The following is a 27,732-nucleotide window of genomic DNA, read 5'->3' on the forward strand; positions in this document are numbered from 1 at the left end:
AGAAATTGAGCACAAGTAATGAGAAAGGAGGGAGAACCCTCAAGTTATTATAATGTGAACTTTTCCTTGATTGATTTGAATTCAGGTTATAACTTTGAGCTTTTTTTTTTTAGGAACTGTGTCCTAAAATGAGTTGGAGGACCTGTTAGCTCCAGATTTAGGAAGGAATAGAGTTTTTTAGTGACTTGAATCCCTCACAAATAATGTTTTTCGTTTTTTTTTTTTTTTTTTTTTAAAAACTTGTTCTAATGAAGTCCAGAAGAAACTGGCTAATTTTCTCCTACAAAAAGCTTTTGAGAGAATTTTATTGAGGAAACAACTTTTTGACATTGAGATGCCTCTGAAAAGTTTTACTAAAAGAGATAATAAAACAAATAAGACTGACCTGCTCTGGAGCCGGTGTAAAACTTTTCAGGTTCATTTAATGTTACTTGGCAGACAGCATTATTATGGCATCATAAATAATAATGCTTATTTTTACAGAGGATTCTGCTGTACCAGTTAAAGAACTTTAAGTTGAAAGGACTTTTTAAATAGCAGGTGCCCCTTCTCATGTTCCAAACTGGCAGCGTGTTTATGATAATGTCAGTAAAAAAGTGACCAAGGCTCCAGGAGCATTTTCCCAGCAGGCCATGTGCCAGGTATAAGGAACATTCAGGAGGGCCACAGTTGGATTTATGTACAACTGAGATGTGATTTATTTCTGGTTTGACCCTACTGTCTTCTTTTTTTTTTTTTTTAAGATTTTATTTTTAAGTAATTTCTACACCCAACGTGGGACTCGAACTCACAATCCCAAGATGAAGATTCACACAGTCCTCTGACTCAGCCAGCCAAGCACCCTGACCCTTCCATCTCCTAAAGGCAGTTTTCAAAAGGAGTTGGTTTTGTTGCTGCTATTAGAATGGTTGACTGTTTTTCATATTCTCTCTTCTGTGGCACCTAGATTGTATATTCTAGAAAAGTTTAGAAGGAAAGGGGAAATGGGAACAACAGTGAATGCAAGAGTATTGAGAGTTATGACAGATGTGGTTGAGTCACCCTGTGTCTTAAAACACTCAAAAAGTTGGAGTCTTGGTTCAAGGGGCTCTGGGTTAAAGTCAAAAGAGTACTTTGAAAACTTCACTGTGGGTGTGTGTCAGTGTGAGGGGATGAGAAGAGCAGAAAGGAGACGGAGCGTGGACAAGATTGAGATGGAAAAAGTTGCAAGGATAGTCGCTGCTTCATGTTTTCAAAATGGGCACAAACCTATTGTTTGCTGCTGCAACTTTTGGAATCGTGATCATATATAGTATGAATGCTTAAAATGCTTTTAATTCAGCAGATATTAGAGTACATTTATTTTACAAGAATGTTTTTCCTTGGCACATATGAAATAGCTATTTAAAATAAATGCAAGAATAAAACTTATATGTATATATTTACCTTACCCCTTGTATTTGTAAAAGAAAAAAATACTGGCACTTGTGGAGTGACTAAGTATTTATTCAGAACATTGTTATTAAACATTTTCACTTTGGCCAGTTTAGTAAATCACTTTATAAGATGAACTTTACTGGAAGCCTGATGCAATTTTTCTGTATTTTCTGACCAAACTTACATACAAAGATAATGCAGGAAAAGGAAAAGATTATTAAGTCTCCCAGAGATTCAGTGGAATTAGTAAACTTTTTTTTTTTTTTTCCTAAAAAGAATGACTGAATCTGGTTCTTGGTAGATTATAGAAAAGCAAAATAGTCTCTTAAATGTAGGTGCTCTTTGATGATAAGATTAAATGAGTGATTTAAAATCATTCATAATGTTATAATATTAGATGAATTGTACTTTCCCAGAATGATCTTTGGCCCTTTTTCTACACTCTGGCAAGTAACCTGGTTAGTTGTTACCCAATATTAAAGCCGAAAGAAGGGAGGGGGGAATTTACTTGTTCAGAATTAAGATATAAAGCACGAGGCCATCTTTATTTGCCTTCTCTCCTCTGTGTTTATTATAGTATCAGTAATCCCCAAGGTAGTGTGAAGTTCAAATTGCTTCCTCAGTGCATATATGCCTGCTTCAGTAATTTTCTTTCCTTTTTTTCCCTGGGTTCTGTTTTTTGTTTTTAAGAGTCAGCATGCCAGGAGACAGACAACCAACACCTAGCCCAGAGGGGACTGTTGAGATTACTGCTGGAATAAATCCAAGATAAAATCTTTATGTTCTTTCAGACAAAGCATGGATTAAATGGCTTATCTTATTCATATGACTTCAGTTTCTTTCAACCTAATCCAGAAACTGATGGAAAGTTTTTTTCTGATGCCTCTTGTAGTCTTAGCTTATGCTCAGATATGGAAAAAAAAAAAAAAAAAGTCCAGGCACCCTATGGAATGTAGAATTCGACATGGTTTCTGAACATTGTTTGCCACTTAAGTTTGATAGACACCTATACTCAAAGGAGGTACAGAACACAGGTTTATGTATCTATAAATCTGGTCATGGTTGACAAACTAGTAGTGTTGTTTTATACTTACAACCATCAGTTAATACGATTTGTGTGTGTGGGGGGGGGGGGGAGAGAGAGAGAGAGAGAGCGAGCGAGCACTCAAGGGAGCAAGAGGGGGGCGGTGGGAAGAGGGAAGGAAGGGTAGGATGGGGATTGGAGTAAGCATGGTCACAAAACACCATCACACTGCAGTATAACACCTTCTCTACAGTGATAATATTTTAATTGAAAGACTGCTCATGCTTTGCAAATTAATGTACCCAGTCAAAAAGAAAAATTAAATCTCTCTTAGAAAAAGCTCTAAAGATTGTTTTGGTGAGGAGGATTGGTTGTGGTAGGAATAGATCATATAGTTTGGTCCTTTTGAAAAACCTTGTCAATTTATTATCACTGGAATGGAACCAGTGTCTAGACTTGTTCTTTGTGATGCCTTTTCCCCTCCCCTCCCCTCCCTTCCCTTCCCCTCCCTTTTCCTCCCTTCCTTCCCTTTCTTTTTTTAAAGCACTGCCTTTTTAGCTAGTCTTACTAAATCATTCACAGTTAATACACCCACAGTGGGCTTCATGGGGTCTCATGTGATCTTTCATCATAGGCACAGTGTTTTCAAGTCTTAAGAACATTGGAGATTTCTGATACCTTATTACATGGTGAATGGTAGTGGTTCACAGGCAAAAGTTAGGAAGTCAGTGAATAACTGAGATTAGACATGAGTACTATCAAACAATGGTCAGTTTTTTACATTTGTTTTTCATCCAACTACTTTGTTTTTAAGTCAGTTTAAATTTGGCTCAGGTATACCCCATTCCTCTTAACTTTTACACCAAGAAACTAGTTGACATTGCCATAATATCTACTGAAGAACATTTCTGTATATAATGCATAAACATAGTTGTTTTTTTTTTTTTTAAATAGGAACTGTTTCATGTGGCTTTACAGAAGCCTTGGGAATACATCAAAATGTACACACTCAGTTGATCTTAGGAAATATAATAGTAATAAAATAAATGAAACCAACACTTTATTACTCCCCTCATGTTCATTTGTACATTTAGATCAAGTTTTTACAATTATATGTGGAAAACAGCTACTCACTGTTCTTTTTATTTTTACTTATTTAAACCAAGTCTTCAAAACTAGATCCTAGTTTTCACAATGAAAAGATACTTTCTTTCAATAGAAATCAAAACAGAATTTCCAGAATATTTTAACTAATTCAGTTAGTACAATTTATGAGCTTTCTTATAAATTCATATACTTTTGAAAAATAAATTCTTTATGACACTAAAGCAAACCACTTCAGGTAAAATCAGTGACTGGAAAGGAACAATAAACTCTAATTATTCATATTGATATTTAAAAGTTCAAAACACTTCTTCCTGTGAGGTTTTTTAAGTTTCAGTAATGATATTTAGGGTTCTTTTCATTTTTAGACCATTTTGCCCTAGTTGGTGAAAGACAAGTAGATACATACAGTTTGCTTATAAAAAAGGAGTTTACTTAAAGGTGAACTTTGAAAAAATCAGGAATATTAGCTCTCATTTAATAAGTGAATAGGGGGGTGCCTGGGCAGCTCAGTCAGTAAAGCGTCCGACTCTTGGTTTTGGCTCAGGTCATGATCTCTCATGGTTTGTGAGTTCAAGCCCCATGTTGGGCTCTGTTCTGACAGCATGGAGCTTGCTTGGAATTCTCTCTCTCTGCCCCTCCCTTGCTGTCTTTATCTCTCTCTCTCAAAATAATAAACATTAAAAAAAAAAAAAAAGTGAGTTGGGATGCCACCACATCTTCCAAAGCTTCTAGCATTCTTTTTCTGTTTTTTATCCTGGAGTATTTGTTGATCTCCTATCTCAAGGATACACATGTCTTTCCTTAACCCCACCCAAGCATGCCTGATGTACCCCCTCTCCCAACAGTCATGATCTCATGCAACTCTCATATCTGAAACTTTGCTCAGAGAAATTCATATCCCCACACTGCACTTAGGAAACTACTCCTTGGGTGAAAAACATCTGATTGGGTTGTTGGTGGTAATGGAATTTTGTTACAATAGTTTTTGTTTGTTTGTTTTTTTGAGGATTTCTGTGTCTTAAAAAGCATCATTGTTCTGTGGAGATGTCTGTAATATTACAAATGTGAACAAACACGTTGCTTCTAATATGTAGGGGGAAAAGGGAGAATTCACCATAACATATTCCAAATTTTTGGTAAGCTCATGTTTCTGAATTTCGTTGAAGATGCCACGAAATGACAAAATCAAATTCATTCATTTGACAAATACTACTTGCATATCTGTGTTAGTCCATAATTATGCTGAGGTCATGGGAGACACAGAGATGAATGAATTAACTCCAGACCCCACCAAATAGGAAACGAGTCTGAGGAAAATAAATGAAAACACCAAGGGTTATCTTGGTGTAAGAAGACTTATAGAAAAGGTCTGTCAGTATTTCTGACACCTGTTTCTACACTTCCCCGCTTTTCTGGATCCTCCAATACGAGTAGAAGGCATGGTCTTGCCACAATAAATTTTTGTTTGATGGTAACTGTAGGTGACCTATAGATCCCTAAAATTGTTTGAAATAGCCTTGTCCTTTATCAGTCTCTTTCCTCCTCTCTTTGAAAAATTTATTTGGGGAGCTGTAGAGATTTCTGCAATTAGCATGACATTAATTGTGGGAGCCCTCGTGCCTGGCAGACAGTTTGGCATTAAAAAAAAGAGATCTTTGCTACATGTTGGAGTGTATCAATTTTATTTTATTTTTTTAAGTTTGTTTATTTATTTTTGAGAGAGAGGAAAAAAGCATGAGTGGGGGAGGGGCAGAGAGAGAGGGAAAGAGAGAGAATCCCAAATGTGGGGCTCAAACCTACCAGCTGTGATATCATGACCTGAGCTAAAGTTGGACGCTTAGCTGACTGAACCACCCAGGCGCCCCTGGAGCATATCACATTTTAAAAGGTATCCAAAACCTCTCCATTTTTTGAAAATACTTGGGGAGAGGTGGGAGGGTGTTTAATTTTTTGAAGAGAGAACTTAACAATTAAAGTTGGTTTGCACTTTACATAATACTATTACACTGTTAAGAGTGCCTAATTCTGTCAGCTCATTATCCCTCCTTTCATAGTAACAATCTATAACTTTCTTACTTACAAAAGCTTATAGCTTTTTGTACTGTAAGTGTGCCCATAAATTTCACTAGGGATCTTTTTTTAAAATTTTTTTAATTTTTAATTTTTTGAGAGACAGACCATGAGCAGGGTGGGACAGAGAAAGAGGGAGACAGAATCTGAAGCAGGCTCCAGGCTATGAGCTGTCAGCACAGAGCTCCACACGGGGCTCAAACTGAGGAACCATGAGATCGAAGTTGGATGCTTAACCAACAGAGCCATCCAGGCGCCCCAGTCTGTCTAGGGATCTTAAAATTTTCTTTTAAAATACCAGGTATGGAAGTAGATGCTTAGGTAGTTGCCCAAAGGGCATGATGCTTCTGAAGAAGTAATATTGCTAGCACCTTCATACCTTTCCCAGCCTAAGTAGGCACACCCAGGCAGTATAAGTGTGTTCTTGTAATAGGGCTCACTGCTGAGATAATTTACTGTGTATTCACAAAGTAAAATTAATTTTGTGTCAAAACCTTGCTCAGGCAGGCCTTTTGGTTTCCATCTCTAATCTGTGTCTTGGAAATGTTGATTATGGCATCTTCATGATAAATGCATTATTTGTATGACATTAGCTTTAACACGTATTGTCTTATTTCTTCCTCACAGCAGTCCTGTGAGGTTTTGTGTATTTCAAATGTGTGTGCTCAGTATTTAAGTATGACTGATTTCTTAAAAACCAAGCCAAATAATGCGGCTGTTTCAAGGACTTTATAGTTTAGTTTGGGAAGAAAGAATGAATTAGCCAGCAAACACTGGATCAGGCCTTGATAGTAGTCCTGGATTTCCATAGGAACACCTCACAGTCTGTGGTGGAAGGCTGATTGCAAATCTGTGAATAGCTCGGTGTGCTAAGTGTTATGTGGGGCAAGCCCAGAGCACCGAGGAAGAAACTGGAAACTGATTCACATAGGTGTGTGTTTGGGAGAAGGAAAGTTACATTGACTGTACTTTGAGTAAAAGTTTTTATCCCTGTTTTTTAAAAATATCAATTATGTTTTTATTTACAAACAGATATATTTTGTGATCCAGAATTTAAAAGATAAAAATATGTAGTGCAAATCTTCCCACTGCTCCACCCCTCTAGCCGCCTAATTCTCTTTTCTACAAGGCTGATGTCACAGGCTTCTTGTCTGTATTCCCAGTAGTATTTTTTTTGCATGGTTAGTAACTACATACATGTTCCCTTCTGTCACCTTTTCATTTATACAAATCCTGGCATATACTGCACCTATATTTTTCCCTCTTGCTTAACAATATGTCTTAGAAATTACTCCCAAATCAATACATGAAGAGAGTACTAATTCTTTGTTATAGCTACATAGTATTTCTGCGTAAGGGGCATGTACCACAGTTTTCTTAGCCAGTTAACTTCTGAATGGGCATTTAGATTGTATCCAGTATCTTACTATTTGCAAACGAGGCTGAAGTGAATAGGTTTGTACATATGTGTAGAAGTTGGTGCTATAAGTCAAATTGTTGTGTCTGAGTATGGGAAATTAGAATTTGGGGGCGGTTGCCTAATTGATGCCTTTAGAAGTTGTGACCCTTTACCCTCCCACAAACCAGGGTATTAGAGTGCCTTTTTCCTCATATTTAACAGATACAGTATCATCAGTTTTTTGTTTTGCGAGTCAGTATGTGAAAAATAGTTTCTACATAGTCATAGTGTTTTTGAGGAGAAAACAATGCAAAACAGTTTCCCTTTTGTCCCTGGTATGTTTATTTCCAGTAGTTTGTTATTTAAGACATTGACTTATAATTCCTACAAGCTACAGTATTTAGGAAGTCTCTAAAGCTCTAAAAATTGGAAATTTATTTTCATGTTCTGAGTTCTGAGCCTGAAAACATACCAGCAAATGTTTATTGGTTGCCTCTGTGTGACAGGCATTGTGTGATTGGTGGTTCACCCAGGTAGTACTGGCCCCCGCTCTCATGGAACTTGTGATCAGGAAGTAGCAGAGATGATGTTACATGAGGTGCTTTAGCAGTATAGAGAGCTGTGGGAGCACGTGAACAGTTTTGGGAGGGAGGGATTGGGGAATCTTTTCCAAAAGATGTTTTTTAGGCTGTGACCTGAAGTCTGCATGGGAGTTATCTGGACACCAGTGAAGGAAGAGAGTTTTAGATAGGGACAAGAAAAGTATGAGTCATCTAGCTAGATGGGGATTGGTGTGCAACAAGTAGATACTACAGGCTGAACCGTAATCCAAAAGTTGACCTGTGTTTGAAGAAAAATAGCATGAGCCTTATCTTTTAAAAATTAAACTGATAGAGAACCCTCTTGAGGTTTCTGTCCACACCATTAAAGAAAGCCTTAGGGTGCCTGAGTGGCTCAGTCGGTTAAGTGTCTGGTTTCAGAGCAGGCTTTGCCCTCATGACTTCATGGGTTCAAACCCCACATCAGATTCTGTGCTGGCAGCACAAAGCCTGCTTAGCATTCTCTCTCTCCCTCTCTCTGTGCCCCCTCCCCCACTCATGCTGTCTCTGTCTCTCTCAAAATAAATAAATAAACTTTAAAAAAATGTTTTAAAAAGAATGCCTTGATAATGTTGGCACCAGGGATTTCACATATCCCTGGGCCTTTTGAAAGTTTTTAGAGTTTCACATTTGACCTTCATACCAATCCTGTGAAGCAGTTAGGTTTGTTAATATTATCCCCTTTATCACCATGAGGAAATAGTCGCAAAGAAGTTGAATCTCATCCAGAATTGGAGAGCCAGTCCTCAGCAGGGCCAGAACTAGAATCCAAGATCTTTTTTGACTTCCTTTGTCAGCATGCTGCCTTCGCGCTCCCTGCAGTTCCTGGTTAGTGATAACTAAGCCTTTTTGAGACTGGCATTGTTATAAAAGTGCTGCTCCGTTGAAACTTGAGAAACTTAAAACACAGTATTGCAAGAGCCTCCAGGTCTCAGTGGTGAGGTATATTTCTTCGTCCTGCTCTTTTTTAGCTTATTAAAACAAACTGTGTCATGCTTAGAATTCATTTACTAACATATTTTATTTTGGTATCTGTGTATTTCCTTATGATTACACAATGTCATTCCAAGAGCAGTGAGAAATCAGACTGAGGCCAGCATTGCTGCCTTTTCTGGTCTGAAGCCGTGTAGTAGGAAGAGGCAGTTAAATCTGAATACCAAAGCGCTTCTTTGTACAAACAGAAGCAAGACATTGTTTTTCAAAGAATGTTTTTGATCACGTGTAGGACAACTGGAGTCACATCTCCTCCTTAAAATGCTAATATATTTGCCTCTTGCCTGAAGGTTGAGGTTTTTGGAAAGGTAATATTAATATTATGAAACCAGGCTCAGTCACTTCAGAGCATTGTGTGACTTTGGATATGTAATTTAATTTCTCTAGAATTCAGTCTGGGATAATACCTACCACAGAGGTTAATATGAGAATTGGAGCATTATACGGAATTTTGTCCAATTTTTTTGTTGTCAAAGTATAATTGACATACAATATTCTATTAGTTTCAGGTGTACAACATAGTGATGCAACCTTTATACATTACGGAGTGATCACCATACTAAATCTAGCTGCCATGTGTCACCGTGCAAAGTTGTTACCTATTATTGACTATATTCCCTATGCTGTACATTGCATCCCTGTGTCTTATTTATTTTAGAACTGGAAGTTTGTACCTCTTAATCCCTTTCCCTTATTTCAGCCATCTCCCATCCCACTCCCGTCTGGTAACCGAATTGTTCTATCTGTGAGTCTGTTTCTGTTTTGTTTTTTAGATTCTAAATATAAGTAGAATCATACAGTATTTGTCTAATTCTGACCTCTTTTACTTTGCATAATACCCTCTAGGTCATTCACATTGTGACAAATGGCAAGATTATGTTTTTCTTTGGCTGGGTAACATTCCATTGCATGTATATACTGCATCTTTATGCCTTCATCTATCGATAGATTCTTAGGTTGTTTCCATATCTTGGCTATTGTAAATAATGCTGCAATAAATGTGAGTTTGCTTATATCTTTTCAAATTAGTGTTTTTGTTTTCTTTGGATTCTTTGGGTAAGTACCCAGAAGTGGAATTGCTGCATTGTATGGTATTTCTAATTTTACTTTTTGAGGAACCTCCATACTGTTTTCATAGTGGCCACCCCATTTTGCATTCCCACCAACAGTGCACATGGGTTCCCTTTCCTCCACGTACTCACCAACACTTGTTATTTCTTGTGTTCCCCCCCCCACCCAAATGTTTATTTTTGAGAGAGAGAGAGAGAGAGAGAAAGAAAGAGCACGAGCTGAGGAAAGGCAGAGAGAGTGGGAGACAGAATCCAAAGCAGGCTCCAGGCTCTGAGCTGTCAGCACAGAGCCCAATGTGGGGCTCAAACCCACAAACCGTGAGATCATGGCCTGAGCCGAAGTTGGATGCTTAACTGACTGAGCCACCCGGCCACCCCTTCTTGTCTTTTTGATAATAGCCATTCTCTTAGGTGTGAGGTGGTATCTCATTGTGGTTTTGATTTGCATTTCCCTTGTGATCAGTGATGTTGAGCATCTTTTCATGTGTCAGCTCTCTGTATGTCTTCTTTGGAAAAATGCCTATTCAGGTTCTGTGCCCAATTTTTAATTGGATTGTTTTCTGGATAGTAGTTGTGAGTTCTTTGTGTATTTTGGATATTAACCCTTACTGGGTTGTTTGAAAATATCCTCTCCCATTCGGTAGTTTCCCTTTTTCATTTTATTGATAGTATCCTTCATTGTGCAAAAGCGTTTAGTTTGATGTGGTCCCATTTATTTATTTTTGCTTTTGTTCTTGCCTGAGCAGACAGATCAAAAAAAATATTGCTTAGACTGATGTTCAAGAGATTACCGCTTATCCTTTTTTTTCAGGAGTTTTATGGTTTCCGGTCTTAAAGTCTCTAATCCATGTTGCGTTTATTTTTGTGTATCGTGTAAGAAGGTGATGTAGTTACATTCTTTTGCAAGTAGTTGTCCAGATTTCCCAGCACCATTTATTTAAGACTGTCTTTTTCCATTTGTATGTTCTTGCTTCCTTTGTTGAAGATTAATTGACTGTACAAGCATGGTTTATTTCTGGACTCGATTTGGTTCCCTTGATCTGTTTTTGTGCCAGTACCATATTGTTTTGCTTCCTATACCTTTGTAGTGTCGTTTGAAATCAGGGAGTATGATACTTGCAAGCTTTTTTCTTTTTTCTCAAGAGTGCTTTGCCTATTTGGGGTCTGTTTTGGCTCTGTACAAATTTTCATACTATTCTAGTTTTGTGAAAAAATGTCATTAGTGTTTTGGTAATTTGCACTGAATCTATAGATTGCTTTGGGTAGTATGGGCATTTTACTTTATCTTATTTTACTTGTATTCTATTTTGGGGTAGTATGAACATTTTAACAGTATTCTTCTAGTCTATGAGCATGTTATGTCTTTTTATTTATTTTTGTGGTCTTCAGTTTATTTCATCAATGTCTTACAGTTTTCAGAGTACTGGTCTGGTCTTTTACTTCCTTTGTTAAATTTATTCCTAGTTTTTTGTTTTTTGGTTTTTTTTTATGTGATTGAAAATGGGATTGTTTTCTTAATTTCTCTTTCTGATAGTTATTAGTGTATAAAAGTGCAACAGATTTATGTATATTAATTTTGTATCCTGAACCTTTACTGAATTCTTTTTTTAGTTCTAATAGTTTTCTGATGAAGTCTTTAGAGCTTTCTATATATAGTTTCATGTCATCTGCAAATAGTGATAGTTTTACTTCTTTTCCAATTTGGATGCCTTTTATTTCTTGTCTGATTGCAATGGCTAAGACTTCCAACAAAAGGGGCAAGAGTGAGCATCCTCATCTTGTTCCTGATCTTAGAAGAAAAGCTTTCAGCTTTTCACATTCGAGTATAATGTTAGCTGTGGTATTTCTTTTTTAAGTTTCTACAATAAAGGCTATATCTGCAGTTGATGGGTACATTTAGTACAGTAGCTTCCCCCCCCCCACCCCCGCCAAGCTAATGATGTTGCATCTTACAATAAATGGTATCAAATAGAAGAAATAACAGTACATAAAAAGGTTAATGCAATGTCAGGTACAATATGTATTCAGTAAGTAGCTGCTATCATTTTATTTTCAATTGAATTATGGTTCCTGTGTTAAGTCCATACCTTTATGGGGAAGCAAGGTCAGTCTACATACAGGATACCAGATTTGTGAGGCAGTCAGAAGTAGGTGGGCAGGAAGGAAGAGCTGCATTCCCCTAGGAACCTAGATACTGCCTGTGAGAGACAGCAGTGGGATTTGTGGTTGTAAGTGCTAAAGGTCACTGTCTACACCGTGGAAGCAGAGCTGGACAAAGAAGGACCTGCAGGCTAGAATTTCTTGATTCATGCAACCAGCATGGATTATTGTTGTTGCTTTTTATCATGTCTTGTGCTTTGTGGAGGTCTTACCTGCAGATCTTTAGCCTTAACTAGGCTGTGCTTTAGAGAGGCTGATTGTTTACTATTTGGCTGCAGTGTTTGTTACAGGGACCTGGCTTCTCTGAGCAGGAGTGGCAGTACTCTGCTGGAGACCCTGTGGCAAAAGTGGATTTTAAGGAAAGGATTAGGCCATAATGGTTTGTTGAACTTCCCCTCCCTTTTTGGAAAGTCTCCTTCCAGCGGCCTACTTGGAGGTGCCAAGATGTACTTTATTAAACACAAGAGAGCCTGTCCTTACAACTCTTTCTCTGCAGACAGATTTGAAATACCTGTACTCTAGTTTAAGAGTCTCTAATTTGAGCCAGAAGAAGAGTAGAGATCTGAATTTCAGGCAGATGGAACATAAAATGGGCCCATGTTATACAGACTCTCTTTATATATCTCTATTATAACCTCCCCTCTTTTAAATACAGTTTGAAAAATGTATCTTGATAAAGGGGAATTAACTCTAATTCTGTAACTTATTCTTAAATGGTTCAGTGTAGAAGTATGGGTGGGAGAGAAAAATACAAAGTAAATGTGATAGAATGCCAACATTTGGGGAGTTTGGGTGAAGGGTTCATGGGAATTTCTTTTATTATTTTTGTAATTTTTCTGTAAATATAAAATTATTTCTAAAAAAAGTTGAAAATATCGTGAGCATCTTTCCATGCAAGCTCATACATTTATATTATTATTTTAATTCTCTGACACACTGCTATATAGATGTACTATAAAGGTCTTTAGCTGGATTCCTATTGTCGGGCATTTGATTATTTCCAGTTATTTGCCATTATAAACAGTGCTGCTTGGAAGTCTTAAAAAAATTTTTTTTAAGTTTATTTTGAGAGAGACACAGACCACATGAGCGGGGGAGAGGCAGAGAGAGAGGTAGAGAGAGCGGGAATCCCAAGCAGGCTCCACGCTGCCAGCACAGGGCCTGACGTGGGGCTTGAACCCATGAAACTGTGAGATCATGACTTGAGCCAAAACCAAGAATTGGACACTTTAACCAAGTGAACCACCCAGGCGCCCCAGGGAGGTCTTTAAATATATCCTCATGTATTTGGGATGGAATCCCCACATCCCTTTGAAATACTCCCACTTTCATAATGGATTTAATAGGAACATTCACAGTAAATTAACCAATTAATGCTTGAACCTAAGACCTTATTTATAATTTTAAATGGGTTAAATGGTGACTCCTTAGCAATGTTTATCTTATCCAGATACTAATAAATACTGAGCTGTAGAAAAATTTCTTCAATTCCGCTTCATCTCATATAATAACTTTAGGGACAGCCTGGCGGCTCAGTTGGTTAAGTGTGTCACTCTTGATTTCCACTTAGGTCATGATCTCACGGGTTCATGAGTTTGAACCTTGCATCAGGCTCTGCAATGACAATGTGAAGCCTGCTTGTGATTCTCTTTCTCTCCCTCTCTCTCTGCCCCTCCCCCACTCAAATAAACTTTAAAGAAAAATAAAAACTTTAGAAAAAAAGAATCTTTTAGTGACACGAAACATCTTGGCTAGGTATTGACTCCTTGAATAATTAAGTTCAGAAAATCGTTTAGTGTCCTGAAGTTATAGCTTTTTCATCTCATTCTGTTGGAAGCAGTGGAGGAATCTTTTTCTGATTCCTCACTTTCATTGATTCCCAGATATGTTAATTGGATTCCCATTCTCATTCCAGGAACAGATGGGATGAGGGGACTACTTGACCAGAGTCAGTAGTAATATGCTGTATCTCTGTTGTGTTGATCCACCTTCAGCTTATAATTGTTATTTGTCCTAATTATGCATGTGAAAAACTGAAACCATAGAATACTCTTAAATGTTATCATGATGTCAAAACAGCATTCATTTCTGTTCCTGACAGTTGTCCTGAAATGTTGGGTTATTAGTATTTGGTCCAGTTTTTAAGCATCTCTTAATGGTTTTGAAAAACAAAAAGCAGGTAAGCAAGTCTGGTGTTTGACATGCATAATGCCTAAAGGCAGAGCTGATAGGACATGCGGACTAAAGGGATACCCTTGATTCTTTGGATGTACCTTCTGACCTCCAGAGCCAGTCAAAAATATCAAACTGCAAACATTTCAACAAAACTGCATGAAATTCACGTTTTAAAACCTGACCCCAGGCAAATTAAATTACATTTGAACATTGACGGATCCGTTCAGTTTGATTCCATGGCAGTGTGAATGTTGTATGCTCTTTTCTTTCCTTTGCCTTCATCCTTCAACTGGAATGGTGGGTTAATGAATCGTAGATCAGGAATTGGCAACCAGTGTTGTATTAAATTACACTCAGATCAGAAATGAGAGCCAGGAAAAGAAGCCTTTCATCTACTCTCCAGCTATGAGGCAGGTATTGGACCAGACAGACTGGGAAGACCAGTAACGGGAGGAGTGTGTGTTGTAGAGAACTTGCCCGGGGCACTTGGCTGTGAATTGACACAGAGCAAAAAGTTGCTTTTCCAGGGAAAATCATGAGGTCGTGGGATTTCATGTCTCTAGTTAAGGAAAAATGATTTTTAAAGTTTTTTTTTTTTAACTTTTGCATTTTCTTTGCACTTATAAAGACTGTAAAAAGACATTTCCTAGACACCATCTGTGGTGGTGATATTGGTGGCAGCAGCCGTCATTTGTTTAGCTGGAGATGAGGAAGAGAAGTCTAAGTAGTAGATCTTTTATCCAAGACACTAGGAAATCTGTTTCTCCTAGGGTCTTTCTCTGAGGAAATACATAGTATGCATTTGTGTGTACACACGTGTATGTGTATATTTGCGTATATAAGGTGAAAATGCTGGCTGGAAGCAGGGGCGGAGACAATGAAGTGAATGTCTTTACCTTAAAGTGAATCTTTGGCCAGTTAGAATATTACAAAAAAAAAAAATCTGTCCGTGATTCGATGTTGGCCTTTTTAACTATGAGGTAGGTGTTCAGATGATTTCCATCTTTGTGTTCATTTTACTTGGCTCACAGGACACATGTTGCTATGAAGCGGCAAACTGCGACCCCAGTTTTATTTCTTTCTGCCTCTACTTTTGTTATATCTGTTTTCCCCATAGATTTACTAATTTGCTAATTTTCATTAATATACACGTTTTCCTTTGGAAACTTTGGTCTGAGGGTTAGAATTAGTCTGCCATTGTCTCCTGCAGAACCCCCTCCCCGCCCATTAAGTCAGGTTAGTCTCTGGTCTTGTTTTATCCAGAATGTGAAGTTCCTAATACTTAGCTAGTAAAGGGTGGCCCTGAGGTGATTCCACTCACCAGAAGGTTGCCCTATGAATACCAGCGTCTACTAATACCATCACCCAAGTTCTTTTTGTTTCTGTGCTAATCTTTCCCTTCTTGGTTTTCACTTTCAGCAGACCTACTCCAATGAAGTTCATTGTGTTGAAGAGATTCTAAAGGTGAGTTCATTTACTGTTTTTCATTTGAAGAAATGTTTAAGGAGGCGGGCATATCTCCATTTACTTTGACTTTAATGAACAGTTGCCATTTCCATACCCCTTTAAACTGTTCCCCTCCTCATACCTTCAAATGCAAAATAAACCAGAATAGCAACAGAAGGACTCTTAAAGCATTATTGAGCTCTCTGACAGATTCTATTAATTAAAATGAAATCTGCAAGCTGCAAGGCATTTGTCTCAGGTTTTTCTGGTGGCTCATAAAGACCCACAAGAGTTGCTCACTTCTCAGAAAGGAAAGCCCTCTGTATTGAGGGGTTAAATGGTGCTTGATTTATACCTCTGGGTGTTTTGTAATGGACACTTGCTATGTATGGCCTCATCTTCAGTGAGACCATGAATTTTTAAAAGAATGAAGAAAAACAGTAGGAAGTAAATGGATATCTATAAACTTACCTTGAAGGGTTATTTTTCACTCTTGTTTCTTGAGATGGTGCTGTGAACATTTTTGCTGTTTCTACAGATACATCATTGAACCCGTTATCTGTTGGTTCAGGGTTTTGTTTTGTTTTTTTCCCCCCACAAGGACAACAGATTCTTCCTAGAATTCAGTTCCAGGAAAAAAATAAATTAATTCTCCTCATGAACCTGTATGCTTTCATTTTATCAGAGAAGAATTACATAAACTCTTTAGTTTCTTACTTTGGCTTCAATTTCCAGGAAATCTAGAGCTAAATTGAATGCTCAAGTACTATAATTGTAATAACTAAGGGTTTTGTTTATTTCTCATTGCTCCTCTTTGGCTTTTAACTTTCTTCCATGTCAGTGGAAGCATGTTAGTGCTATTCTTGCTTTATCTTTTACTGTAAGTTTTCTGATTTTTTGTGAAGTAGAGATCTGTATGACACATGTACCTATTCATTTGTATTTTCACTGTTCACTTTTCCTCAAAATATATGCTTATCCAATTTTTCCTTTAATTTTTTATTATAAAGTATTAAGTGGGTGGCATTGAAACCAGTAATTCTCACTTGCAAAAAAAAAATTTTTTTTTTCAATGTTTATTTTTAAATTTTTTTTTTCAACGTTTATTTATTTTTGGGACAGAGAGAGACAGAGCATGAACGGGGGAGGGGCAGAGAGAGAGGGAGACACAGAATCGGAAACAGGCTCCAGGCTCTGAGCCATCAGCCCAGAGCCTGACGCGGGGCTCGAACTCACGGACCGCGAGATCGTGACCTGGCTGAAGTCGGACGCTTAACCGACTGCGCCACCCAGGCGCCCCAATGTTTGTTTATTTTTGAGAGAGACAGAGACAGGATGCGAGTGGGTTAGGGGCAGAGAGACAGGGAGACACAGAATCCAAAGCAGACTCCAGGCTCTGAGCTGTCAGCACAGAGCCCTACACGGCGCTTGAACCTACGAACTGTGAGATCATGCCCTGAGCCCAAGTCGGGCCCTTAACTGACTGAGCCACCCAGGAGCCCCTCCCTTGCAAAATTTTTGACAAAGGTAGTGTCTAACCAGATGTTCAGATATTTGGAAAGCAGTTCCATCATTTCTGTTTTATAATTTTTGTCCCCTACTTTTATAGTTGGAATCTTCTAAGAAATATCTCTAAGGAAACACACTTTGTACTGCTAAAATTGAACAATTTTTATGAACAAGCAAGTAAGATTAATAATAAACAGGTTATGTTGGTTAAGCTTTTGTCTCATCCTCTTCTTCTGATATTTCTGAAATCCTTTGGTGTGATGAGTAATAAAACAACAAATGACTTAGTTATAAAATATGGCCTTAGCATTTTCTCTGAAAGTGTGTGTGATTTGTTTTATAGTTATTTCAAAAGTAAATGCAACAATATAGATTACTTGTCTTCTGTGTATATCAAATGTTGCTCTTAGATTTTGATGTGTTAATATACTCCTCATGAAATCCCTTATTTAGGATGATGGTATTAGAGTATCAGACAAGCAGTTTTAATTTAATAAACCTATTCATCGTCCCTCCCCTCTCCGCCAGTGTCACTTTCATGGGTTCTTGCTTACCTGGAAAGGCATGAAAGTGAACAGTTAATGAAAGCTACCAGGTGAGTATTTTCATTTGAAAATCATAGGGAGAGCAAATAGAAGGATATCCTGGACTGAGGAGGGGCACAAGCCTTTGCAGAGTGGAGACTTGGAGTCTTTCCCCCTACACTCACCCTCTCTTGGGGGCTCCAGCCATATTATGTGCACTCCTTGGGCCTCAGTTTCCTTGTTGGTAAAATGAAGGCCCTGGGCTAATAGATGATCCCTAGGGTCCTATCTAGCTCTCACTCTCTAGTGCGGATCCAGGTACTTTCCTCTGCCTCGTGGTTCATGTTCTTCTCTTTTACCAGCAATTTATGAAGATTGCCAGGAATCCTAACACAAATATTTCTGATGGGTGATAGAAGCAGTAAATAGTTTCCTCACAGAAAAAACAATCATAGAAAATCTTCCTTGGTTCTCTGGTGGAAATATGAAGAGTGGAAGTGTTTTAACAAAGGCCTATAATTCCTGCAGGCTGATGGGGTAAGAAGATAGCAGACAGTACTGGAGATTAGGAATTGGTCACATATGAGTTCCAGACAGCAGACTGTGCCCTCATGTCCTCAGTGGGCGTAAGGCAACAGCTCGGGTTTTCTACTTACAGTGGCATGGCCTGGACAGCCTCCTGGGAAATCAGCACAGTACTCGTAGACAGTACCTCAGCGCAGCATTCTAGCAATTCTGGTACAGTGAGTGGTAGCACTGTTACTTGTTCATTCATTTATGCAACAAATAGCCACTAAGCCTCAAGTACTTTTCTAGGCACTGGCGATGCCATGTGAATAAGACCTAGTTCTTGCTCTAATGGGGATTACAGGAGGAAGATAATTACATAATAAAAATATCAGGTATTGATGAATGCAGTGATTCCCATAGCAGGCAAATGAAGAGGATGAGCAGAGGAAAGAATGCAAAAAGCCTTGAGGTGGGAACAGGTTGGTGTATTCGAGGAGGACCAGAAGTTAGAGGAAGCAGACAGTGTGTCTAGAGCAGAGTGAGCAAGGTAGAGAGCAAGGAGCAACAGCTCCGTGGCACCTGGAAGCTAAGACCCAGGCAGGTGCCACCTGATTTACCCTCATTCGTGTGGTAAGTCATTGTTAAGGTAGGGACCAAGTTCATGGCCTTGTGTGCAATTCTGGGCAGCCTCCTTGCCTTATGGCCCCAATTCTCCTAAGGCCTAACTCCCTCCACTAAGCCAAGCATTTAGGGAAGTATATAAATTCTTTCAGGCTGTTGGCAAACAACTTAGGTCCTGAAAGAGTTTATGCACTTTCCAACTGCCTAATTTAATAGCTGGGGCAGCCCTAGGCATTGTGAGCACAATGGACATTTTCTGGGAATAATTGGTAACTAAAAGTCATAGATGCCATTGGGATTCTAAAGAAATTCTTGGAAAACAGAAGGGGGGATACTTTCAAACACCTCAATTAATTATATTTTTATATTGTAGCATTATAATGATCCTGTTCCTTAAAGGATAGTCAAATAAATAAAACAGCAGGGAGCTTGCTTTGGTGCAGTATTGAAATTCTTTCAAAACTAGACTTAATTAAAAGTCGTGATGCTTTTAATTTATTAAGTACTTTTTATGACCATGTATCCAAGCATTTTACATAAATTACCCTCATTCTACTTAGAAAAATAAGTGGTCTTAGTTCACCCCTCACTGAGAACAGAGGTGCAGAGAGCTCGGGGACTGTAGGCTGCCAGGGCTGGTGAGGATCAGTTAGGATTCCAGTCTAGGACTCTGGCTCCAGAGTGGTTGCTCTTTCCATTATATTCTAGGACAGGATTCTTCCTTTGTGCTGAACAAAGCAGATGGTTAGTCAGTAGGCATGGACACGTCTTCACCTTTAACAAAAATTACTGAAGAAAGCCAGCATCAGTTACTCTTCTTGTCACTGTGCCAGGTCATTTATGTCTGTCCTGGGGTGATAGCCACCAAGAGAGTGGCTGTGGGGAAAGGCAAGGGGAAAAGTGCAGAGTCTGGGAATGGAAATACTTGCTAGAGATCCGTCTCCAGTTGTTCAAGGATCAGATGGCATTTCTGTGGCAATGGAGAGGTTGGTCCACACTCTGAAAAGAAATGCTATAGTATACAGTGTGTTATACAGGTGAAGTAATTCAGCAGGAAATCTGGGGTCACGAGCTTGCTCATAGGGAGTCGCCTGTCCATCTTTAAGCCAGTTTACCAAGCAAGTCTGAGATGTGTGGGAATGAACTTCTTTCTCTTAGTTAGACTGGATAAGCGAAGGGGCCCACACCCTGTGCTCTCAGCCATCAGCTTCCTGGGACACCAAATCCGGTCATTTCAGACTTCAGTTTTCTCATCTGTAAAACGAAGGGGTTGATATTCATGATCTCCAATGCCATTTTAAGAAATTGTGTGTGTGTGCACCTGCATATATTTGTGATTGGACATATTTAATCTGACATTCTGTTTAGGGCCAGGTTTTTAGCAAAGCAGAGTATAAGTCATGAATGCACTCAGAAAAAAAAGAATTCATGTCAGGATATATATATATATATATATATATATATATATCCTATATATTAATTTGGAAGATCTAAAAATCTTGCCTCCATGAAAATAGTGAATAGAAGTGAAACTTCTGTTGCTGGAAAGGGAACGTAATTTTTAAAGGCCCTTTCCTCCAAAAAAAGTTCATATGTACTAATAGTGTGTATCAGGGAAGGGTCAAATCCATTAAAACTCTCCCAAGTGGAACAAGTGACCTGAATTACTTGTTTGCTTAAGTCAAACAGGAAAGTTCTTCTTCCTTTGAACTTAAATAATTCCAGGAAATGCAATAAAGAAGCTGAGGGAGAAAGAACGCATTGAGTAGAGACTCTGTGTTCACGGTTACATAAGCTCTGTTAATACCTATTACTGTTTATATGCTTTATAATATTCAGTGTTAAGACCATTCATGTTCTGCATTCTTGTTTTTCTTCTTTGAACTGATTACTGTTTTGTGAGTTGGAGATCTTTGGTGTTTGAACATAGCCCATTAAGTAGGGTTTTTTTTTTAAAGTAAAATAACTTTTAAGATTTCACTTTTTATTTACTATCAACCCACTTTAAAAAGCTGGGGCGCCTGGGTGGCTCAGTGAGTTTAGCGTCCGACTTAGGTTCAGGTCATGATCTCATGGTTTGTGAGTTCGAGCCCTGCGTCGGGCTCTGTGCTGACAGCTCGGGGCCTGGAGCCTGCTTCGGAGTCTGTGTCTCCCTCTCTGTCTGCCCCTCCCTTGCTCGCTCTCTCTCTCTCTCTCTCTCTCTCAAAAATGAATAAATGTTAAAAAAAAGTCTTAAATAAAGTTAACTTACATAGCAATAAGTGTTCTATTTATAATTGTTCATCCCTTTCCAAATCTCTTTCCAGGAAATGACCCATTCATGGCCGCCTCCTTTGACAGCAATACATACGCCCAGTACAGCCGAGCCCTCCAAATTTCCTTTTCCGACAAAGGTAATTCCTTACAAGTACAGTAGGCACTGTATCCACATCAGTGAAAAGTCTTAAGTATTGCTGTGAACCAGATTAATCTAGCACTAGCTGTTGGAATCTTTGCAGATAAGGTTAAAATTGCAGTTAATTTAGCGCTTAAAATGCTTCATAATGTTTTCAAACACTTCACTCTCCAAACTATGTCAGTAAGAACATCTTACATTTGTACCAAGTTTTATAGCTTATGAAAGCATTTAGGACTTTTCAGTAAATTCTCTCATTTGAGACTCTTACAAATGGGAAAACAGAAGTGCAGGGAAAGTAAGTAAGGTGAGTGTCTGATTCCTAGTTCAGGTCTAATACATAAATCTTCCACTTCTTATACTTCCTAATTTTCTTAAAGTTTGATATGATCATCTACATTAGTGCTGGTTTTAGTAACAAGTGGATCAGTTGCTGAGTTGCATGTTTCATTGAAGCATTTGTGAACAATGTATTTTAAACCCTGCCGTTTTCCTTTGCTTATTTGTACTTTTGGATCTCCTTAGAGCTATAGAAATAGCACCTTCAGATCTGTGTTTTGTCCAGCTTTGTATGTATGCGCATTGTTAATATATTATAGCTATTCCTTTCCATGGTATTGTTTTCAAAAGAGGTTATATCTACCCAAACCAGAATTTGCCATGTTAGATACTTTCCATGTTTTCTCATGATAGTTTTTAAAAAATGTTCATTATTACTGGTTTTAAGGTAAAACCTTATGCTTTGCATAAAATAAAATAAATCTATCTTTGCTGTAAGGAAAAGTAAACTCTAGGAAACAACAGAAGAAATAAAACCTATTTTATGTAAAAATTAGATTTATCAGTGTTCATCAGACTTAGTGGTGATGCCACGTAAGATTTATAAACCTTAGTATTTTGAGAACTGGAGATTTTTATTTTTCTTTCTAGGATTCTCAGCACATCAGTTCTGCAACTCAAAACCAAAGTAAGTAAATTGCATGGAACTGGTTTTTGCATTGAGAAACAAAGCATAGTTTTTACTGTTTTAATATAAGAAAATTAATGAAAAATGGCCTAGCACAGATGAGGGCTTCCTCTGTTGAAAGAATAGGAAAGGAGGGAAAACATAAAACTGTTCCTTGGATGGAATTTCAGATTGTTGCAAAGAGTTAATGAAGAGGTCGTAGTAAAATACTTAACAAATATAGTGTGTTACAATTATAACAATTAGCTGTATGTATAATTAATATCTAATTATATAATTAGCTGATGTGTGCTACACATTTTGAATGTGACTCTCAAAGCATTATAATTCAGGAATTATATATAAGAATAGATTGGGGTATTTTGTGTGGTTCTTGTGTTGTCTTTTTTTTTTTTTTTTCCTAAAAAAAGTAAGAAATTTAGAAATTTTTTTCTAAAAAAAGTAAGAAAAAGAAAAGGAATGGAGCACACAGATGCTTTAGTTTTTCCTGTATGTATTCACCCTATAATTCTTGTTTGTCTCTCTTTATGGATTGTAAATAGTTGGGAATTTAGGGGGAAACAGAAGTAAGCTAACTGGATCTAGCCTTTCTCTTCATCAGTAACCCCTTGGTTCAGCAAATTTTTTTGTGTCCCAACTACATACAAGGCATTTGAAACCTTCTAAAAATGACTCAGGTATTTGCAGTCATTTAGTTTAGTAATATACGGTGAGCATCCAAGTTACGAAGTGCTAATCTTCAAAAAATAGGGCTACCAAAGTAGGATATGTATGTATGTCAGGAAAAGATTGTTCTTAGATATTTCATGGAGGTGACTCTTCCTCAGATCTCCCCACCTCATTCTTTTCCCTTACTTACATTTTTCCCTTTATTATTCTATTGTTTAAATTACAAGGATGTGGGGAGAGTAGAAAAGGTGAGGAAAGCAAGAAGCAGAATATCCCTTCCTCTAGAATGGGAGTGGGCCCATCATAGCCTGAGAGTCCGTCTGTTCTGCAACTGTATTTTGTAAAGGTTTTATTAGGACACGGCCTTACCCATTCATTTATTATTATGCTACAAGGTACAGCATGCAAAGTCCACAATATTTACTGTCTAACCTTTATAGAAAAAGTTCGCCATCCCCTGCTCTAGATGTTGAATAAGATCTTCAATGAATTTATTACTGAATTTCCCCTACATGCAGAGAAGTAAACCTGATCATCTTGCCACAGTATTGTATAAGTAGCAAGGTAAAATTAACAAATTGGTGGCTTCTTGGGGGAGATGGGGAAATCTTTTTTTCTCAACGTCTTGGCTGCCTATACAGAGACAGATAAGCAGTGAGAGTGGCACAAGTCTTAGATGCATTGCCAGCTTAGCTGTGGACAGGAGTAGTATGTGCCCCTTTTACTTGTTGCTCTCCCTGCTCCCCCTTTGCTAGGTCTGCCGGTCAGGCAGATTGTATGCCTTCCACTGGCTTACAGCTCTGATGATTGCTCAGTCTTGGTTTAGAAAGATTCCATTTAATTCTTTGTTTGATTTCCTTCTTATAGCAAAAATATAGTTGAAGATGAGCTGGTAAGCACTTTTTTTGGCTGCGGATGGATGGCCCTCTTGGCCACTGGAGTAGCATGGGCTGATTCCCCCTTGTTCTGATACGTTTTCAGACCCTGGCAGGACTCCAGTAGATCTTGGCTCACTAGATGCTTACCCTGGGGTTTTTCCTGCTGCTGCCACTCTGTCTGTTGGTGTTCTGGGGAACCTTCTTCACTTTTGTGAGACTGGCCTTTGCAGGGCCTCGTTGGACCCTAGAAGGGTCTTAGTTGTATGTTGGATGAAGAGGGAGTGGATTACGTGCCGATTTAGTGATCAGAAAAGTAGAGTTTGACATGTGTTTCTCAAAGTATGCTCAGCAAGAGAATTCAAATTTCTTGAGAGGTTATCTTCAGGTTTTAGAGTCTGTAGAGAATGAGGTATAAGGGTTTTACTTGCATGCCCCAGTATTTATGTTCACAGGTTTGCAAAAACATGACTGCCTGAGGATAACCAAGCCTCGTGGTGCTTCAGACCCAGTGAAGACCACTGTATGGGAGTCCCTGTGATTGTGTTGAAGAGTGACCTTAGCCCCTCCCATTTGTAGTCCTGCCTCCAGCTTTAGCCCCAAGGGGAAGCAGTTCAAAAATATCATGCAAGAGCTGCTGCCACCATGAGGACAGAGTGATTAATTGCAGGGTCTCCACATGACATTTTTGGGAAATCTTCAACCGTGTCTTAAAAGGCACCCATATTGCCATTCCACTTCAAGTTCTGTTTCAGCTATTACCTCACACCTAGAGCAGGCTCCCAGCTGGTTCGTTTCCTCCACATTTACTATTTCCCCATTCCCTTCTAGGTTTTATCAGGTGGCACCACTAGACTAATCTTTCTGAGGAATCTGTCATGTTCCTGTTTAGACCTTTGGTGATGTCTCATTGCCTAACAATGTTATAACTTACCATCGTGGCATCCAGTGCCCTCTAAAATTCAACCTTCACCCATCTTTCTGTGGTGTCCACACCTTTTGTGCCCCGCCCTTACTGTTTCCAAATCTGTGCCATTTTAAATCTTCCCTCTTCTCTGCCTTGGCTCACACGGTCTCTTCTGCCAAAGGCCTTCCTCACCCTCCTGTCTCTCTATGGCCAGAGCAGTCATTCTGTCAAAATCTCCCCCATCTTTTGTGACACAATTCATTTTGCTCCTTGCCTAACTTGCCTTCTTTAGTCATAGTCAACAGACCATTCCCTAGATTCCTGGTACAGTTAATTTATATGATTGATTTGTGTACTCATCTCACACTGCCTGGGGTCATAGATATATATTTGTGTGCCTGTCACGTGTTCCTCAGTTAATTGTAAGCTCATCGAGGACAGGATCAAATGCCTTGAACATCTTGTATCTGTGAGGCATTCTGCAGATAGCTGTTGAATAAATGAATGGGGGCAGGTGTTGAATAACGGGGGTACGGATGAGAAGGGGAGCACACTTGACCAAATACAGAGGCTGAGAAAAGGGAGTGCTAACAAATCACTGAAAGATAGGTGAGGTCAGACCAGGTGAGAGTAAGTGCCGCCCTGTCATAGTGCTAACACGTGAGCCGCCCCCCACAACCCGACGTCAAGGAAAGTCAGGTTCCAGCACGTAGGAAAGTTACCAGCCATGTGGCAGTGTGTGCTGCAAGCAGTTCTTTTCTGTGTTTTTGCTCTGTTCAGGATTCTTTGATTCTGAGCAAGTCTACTCTAGAGGTGATGTAAGTTATTATATAATGGTGAGATTGTACCAAGTCCAGTGTGTATAGCAAGCACTGTGGTTGACTGAGTTCAAGTATACTAAACAATTAGGTGGAAAAGGTGAGGACAGCGGTGGAGGGACAGCAAAAAAAAGAAGGGGGGGGGTTATAAGAAACTCATGAATATATCTCACTGTGTTGCTTTGATCATTTTCCTTTCCCCACAGAACAATATGATACATCTTCAAAAAACCACACTAATTCTCAGCAGGGAACATCGTAAGTAAAATGCTTTTGTTTATTAAGAGTTTATAACGTTAACATTGTAATTTCCCACGTAAATCTATTGCCTAGATTTTTTTGCCCTACTGCTTTCAAGTAATGGCTTTCTTTCATGAACTACCACTGCTTTGTAAAAGGAAGTAATACCCTAGATTGATGCTTGGATTAAGTTCTCCTGTTGAGGGTTCAGGTTCCATAACAGAGTTTGCCAAGGGGTTTTCTCAAAAGAAAAGCATTTGAGCTGTTATTTACATATTAACTGTGGAAAATAGAAGGTTTTAGCTTAGTAAAATTCAGTCTCAAATAGCTTTGGCTTTAGGAAACAAATTTGGGGGGATGTGTACAATTTAAGATTTTTTTTTGCCACTTTTTTGGCCTAGTTTTAACTAATAAAGAACAAGTCCTGTTGCCCAGCTGTTCTTTATTAAGGCCAAGTAAGTCCAGATACATTTGGGGTTTTTGGAACAGTTTGAAGTACATAATAAAGATTTTTAAATCAGCATTTTGACCTAATTTGTCATTTCTTGATGGTATTAAAGTAATATTTCTTGCTTTTCATACAACTAGGAAGGGTTTTTAGGAACTAGGCGATACTCCTTCAGTATCTAATCAGTAACTGACCAGGAGCTGCCAATCTCCCAGAATTTGAGGTTCGAGCTCCAGCTTTGCTCTGGGCACAATATTTGTCCCATGTGCTTTGGAAGGAGGCATTGCTGTGGGTTGAATTTTTAAAAAGCTGTGTAGTTGAGGCAAACAGGTTATTTTATCTTTTCACCGTAACTCTGAATGTGAGACTGGACTCAATCCCTGTTCCTAAGCACCAGCTCCTCGATGGAATTTGTTTTCATTTCTCCAAAGCAAAATCAGAAGGAAAAAAAAAAAAAAATATATATATATATATATATATATAACATGATTTTTTTTTTAAAGATTAACCTATTATAGTTTGAAGGGTGGACTTTTCTGTGTGTGTAATAAAAATTATTTTATTTATAGTACTGGCAGATGGTGAACATTTGCTTGTTTTTATTGTCCTTTTACCAGAAAAAATGTTTAACCCCTATGTGCGTTTTCTTTCCTTTTTTCCCTCTTTTCTGCTGCTGCTGCTGCTGCTGCTTCTGCCTCTTCTCCTCCTCCCTTCCCCCTCCCCTCTGGCGCCCCTCCTCCTTCTCTTTGTCCTCCTCCTCCTCCCTTTTTAATTCTTCTGGCTCCTAAATTCTGAAAGTATGGAATCACTGACTTAGATTACATTGAAAGGAGGAGAGTTTTTAAACCAGTTGATGGCTGGTAGAAAATAGAAACTATAGATCCAGGGACCACAACTGCAATAATTCTGTGGAAGCTCTAACTTCCCCCAGGGTTGTACACCTTGTACTCTTTGTAATGGTTGGTAGTGAAGCCCTTTATACAATAAAAGGCCCTTGTCAGTGTCTTTGGGGACTGTGAGGAAGAGGGAATTAAAGAGCCTGCATCCCCCTTGGCAGTAAGATTAGCAGGGAGGAGTTCCCCATGGAGCAGCGCTTGGAGGCAACAGCACCAAGAGAAGGAAGCCACTGTGTGCCTGGGCCTGGGGGTAGAGGAAAAAAGGCAACTCTGGTATGAGCTAGGCCTGAGGGCTAGGCAGCCTCAGACTGAGTGGGCCAAAGTTACAGCTTCCCACACCAATTTCCATCAGCTTTCAGGCTTGGGTAGTTGGGTAGACCATTTTCTCTGACAGTTTTGCTCCTCAGAGGAATAGGCAGTTCTCCTGCCGAGTTAAACCAGTGAAATCAGAGGTGCCTGAAAGCGTATGGCAGGTAAACTTCTGTCTTGTGACATACATAGTGCTTTCTTCGTAAAACTGTTCATTTGCCAGAAATAAAATCACGTAGGAAAGAATATTTATTATGATCCTGATAGGTTGAAGGAGGGAAGAAAAGCAGGGCCTGTGGAAGGTGAAGAGGAAAAGGAAGCATGAAATAGGAGAGAACGTAGTCCCCAGGCTCAGTAGAATAATGAGGGTGGTATGGCTGTGGTTGGATGGGGGTGGGGCTGGTGGTATCGATAAGTGCCAAATGTACCTCGGGGGAAAGGAATCACTTCAGTGTCCCAAATAATTTGTAAAGTGCAGTCGTAGTTTCAGATTTAGTATGTCACATCTGTTAGTGCCCACGGGTTGATTTGATCTAGCGTCAGCATTAAGGTTCTTTGACATGTAGTTAAACGATTTGAGTGGCA

The 27,732-nt window shown here is 38.8% G+C and overlaps 1 protein-coding gene across 2 annotated transcripts in view; it reads left to right on the plus strand.

Moving 5' to 3' along the window:
* Window positions 1-27,732, plus strand: part of AFF1 (ALF transcription elongation factor 1) — a 131,567-nt gene that overhangs the window by 61,828 nt on the left and 42,007 nt on the right. The window contains exons 4-7 of one of the 2 annotated variants that reach the window (XM_047091893.1): window positions 15,433-15,477; window positions 20,930-21,016; window positions 21,949-21,985; window positions 25,461-25,512. In XM_047091893.1, the coding sequence (XP_046947849.1) occupies window positions 15,433-15,477; window positions 20,930-21,016; window positions 21,949-21,985; window positions 25,461-25,512 (221 nt within the window). The remainder of the gene's footprint in view (window positions 1-15,432; window positions 15,478-20,929; window positions 21,017-21,948; window positions 21,986-25,460; window positions 25,513-27,732) is intronic. The other variant, XM_047091894.1, reaches the window with a different exon arrangement.

Source organism: Lynx rufus, unplaced genomic scaffold, assembly GCF_022079265.1.
Source record: "Lynx rufus isolate CCGP_SWC_20201006 ecotype Redwood Valley unplaced genomic scaffold, mLynRuf1.p SCAF_3, whole genome shotgun sequence".
Lineage (NCBI taxonomy): Eukaryota > Metazoa > Chordata > Mammalia > Carnivora > Felidae > Lynx > Lynx rufus.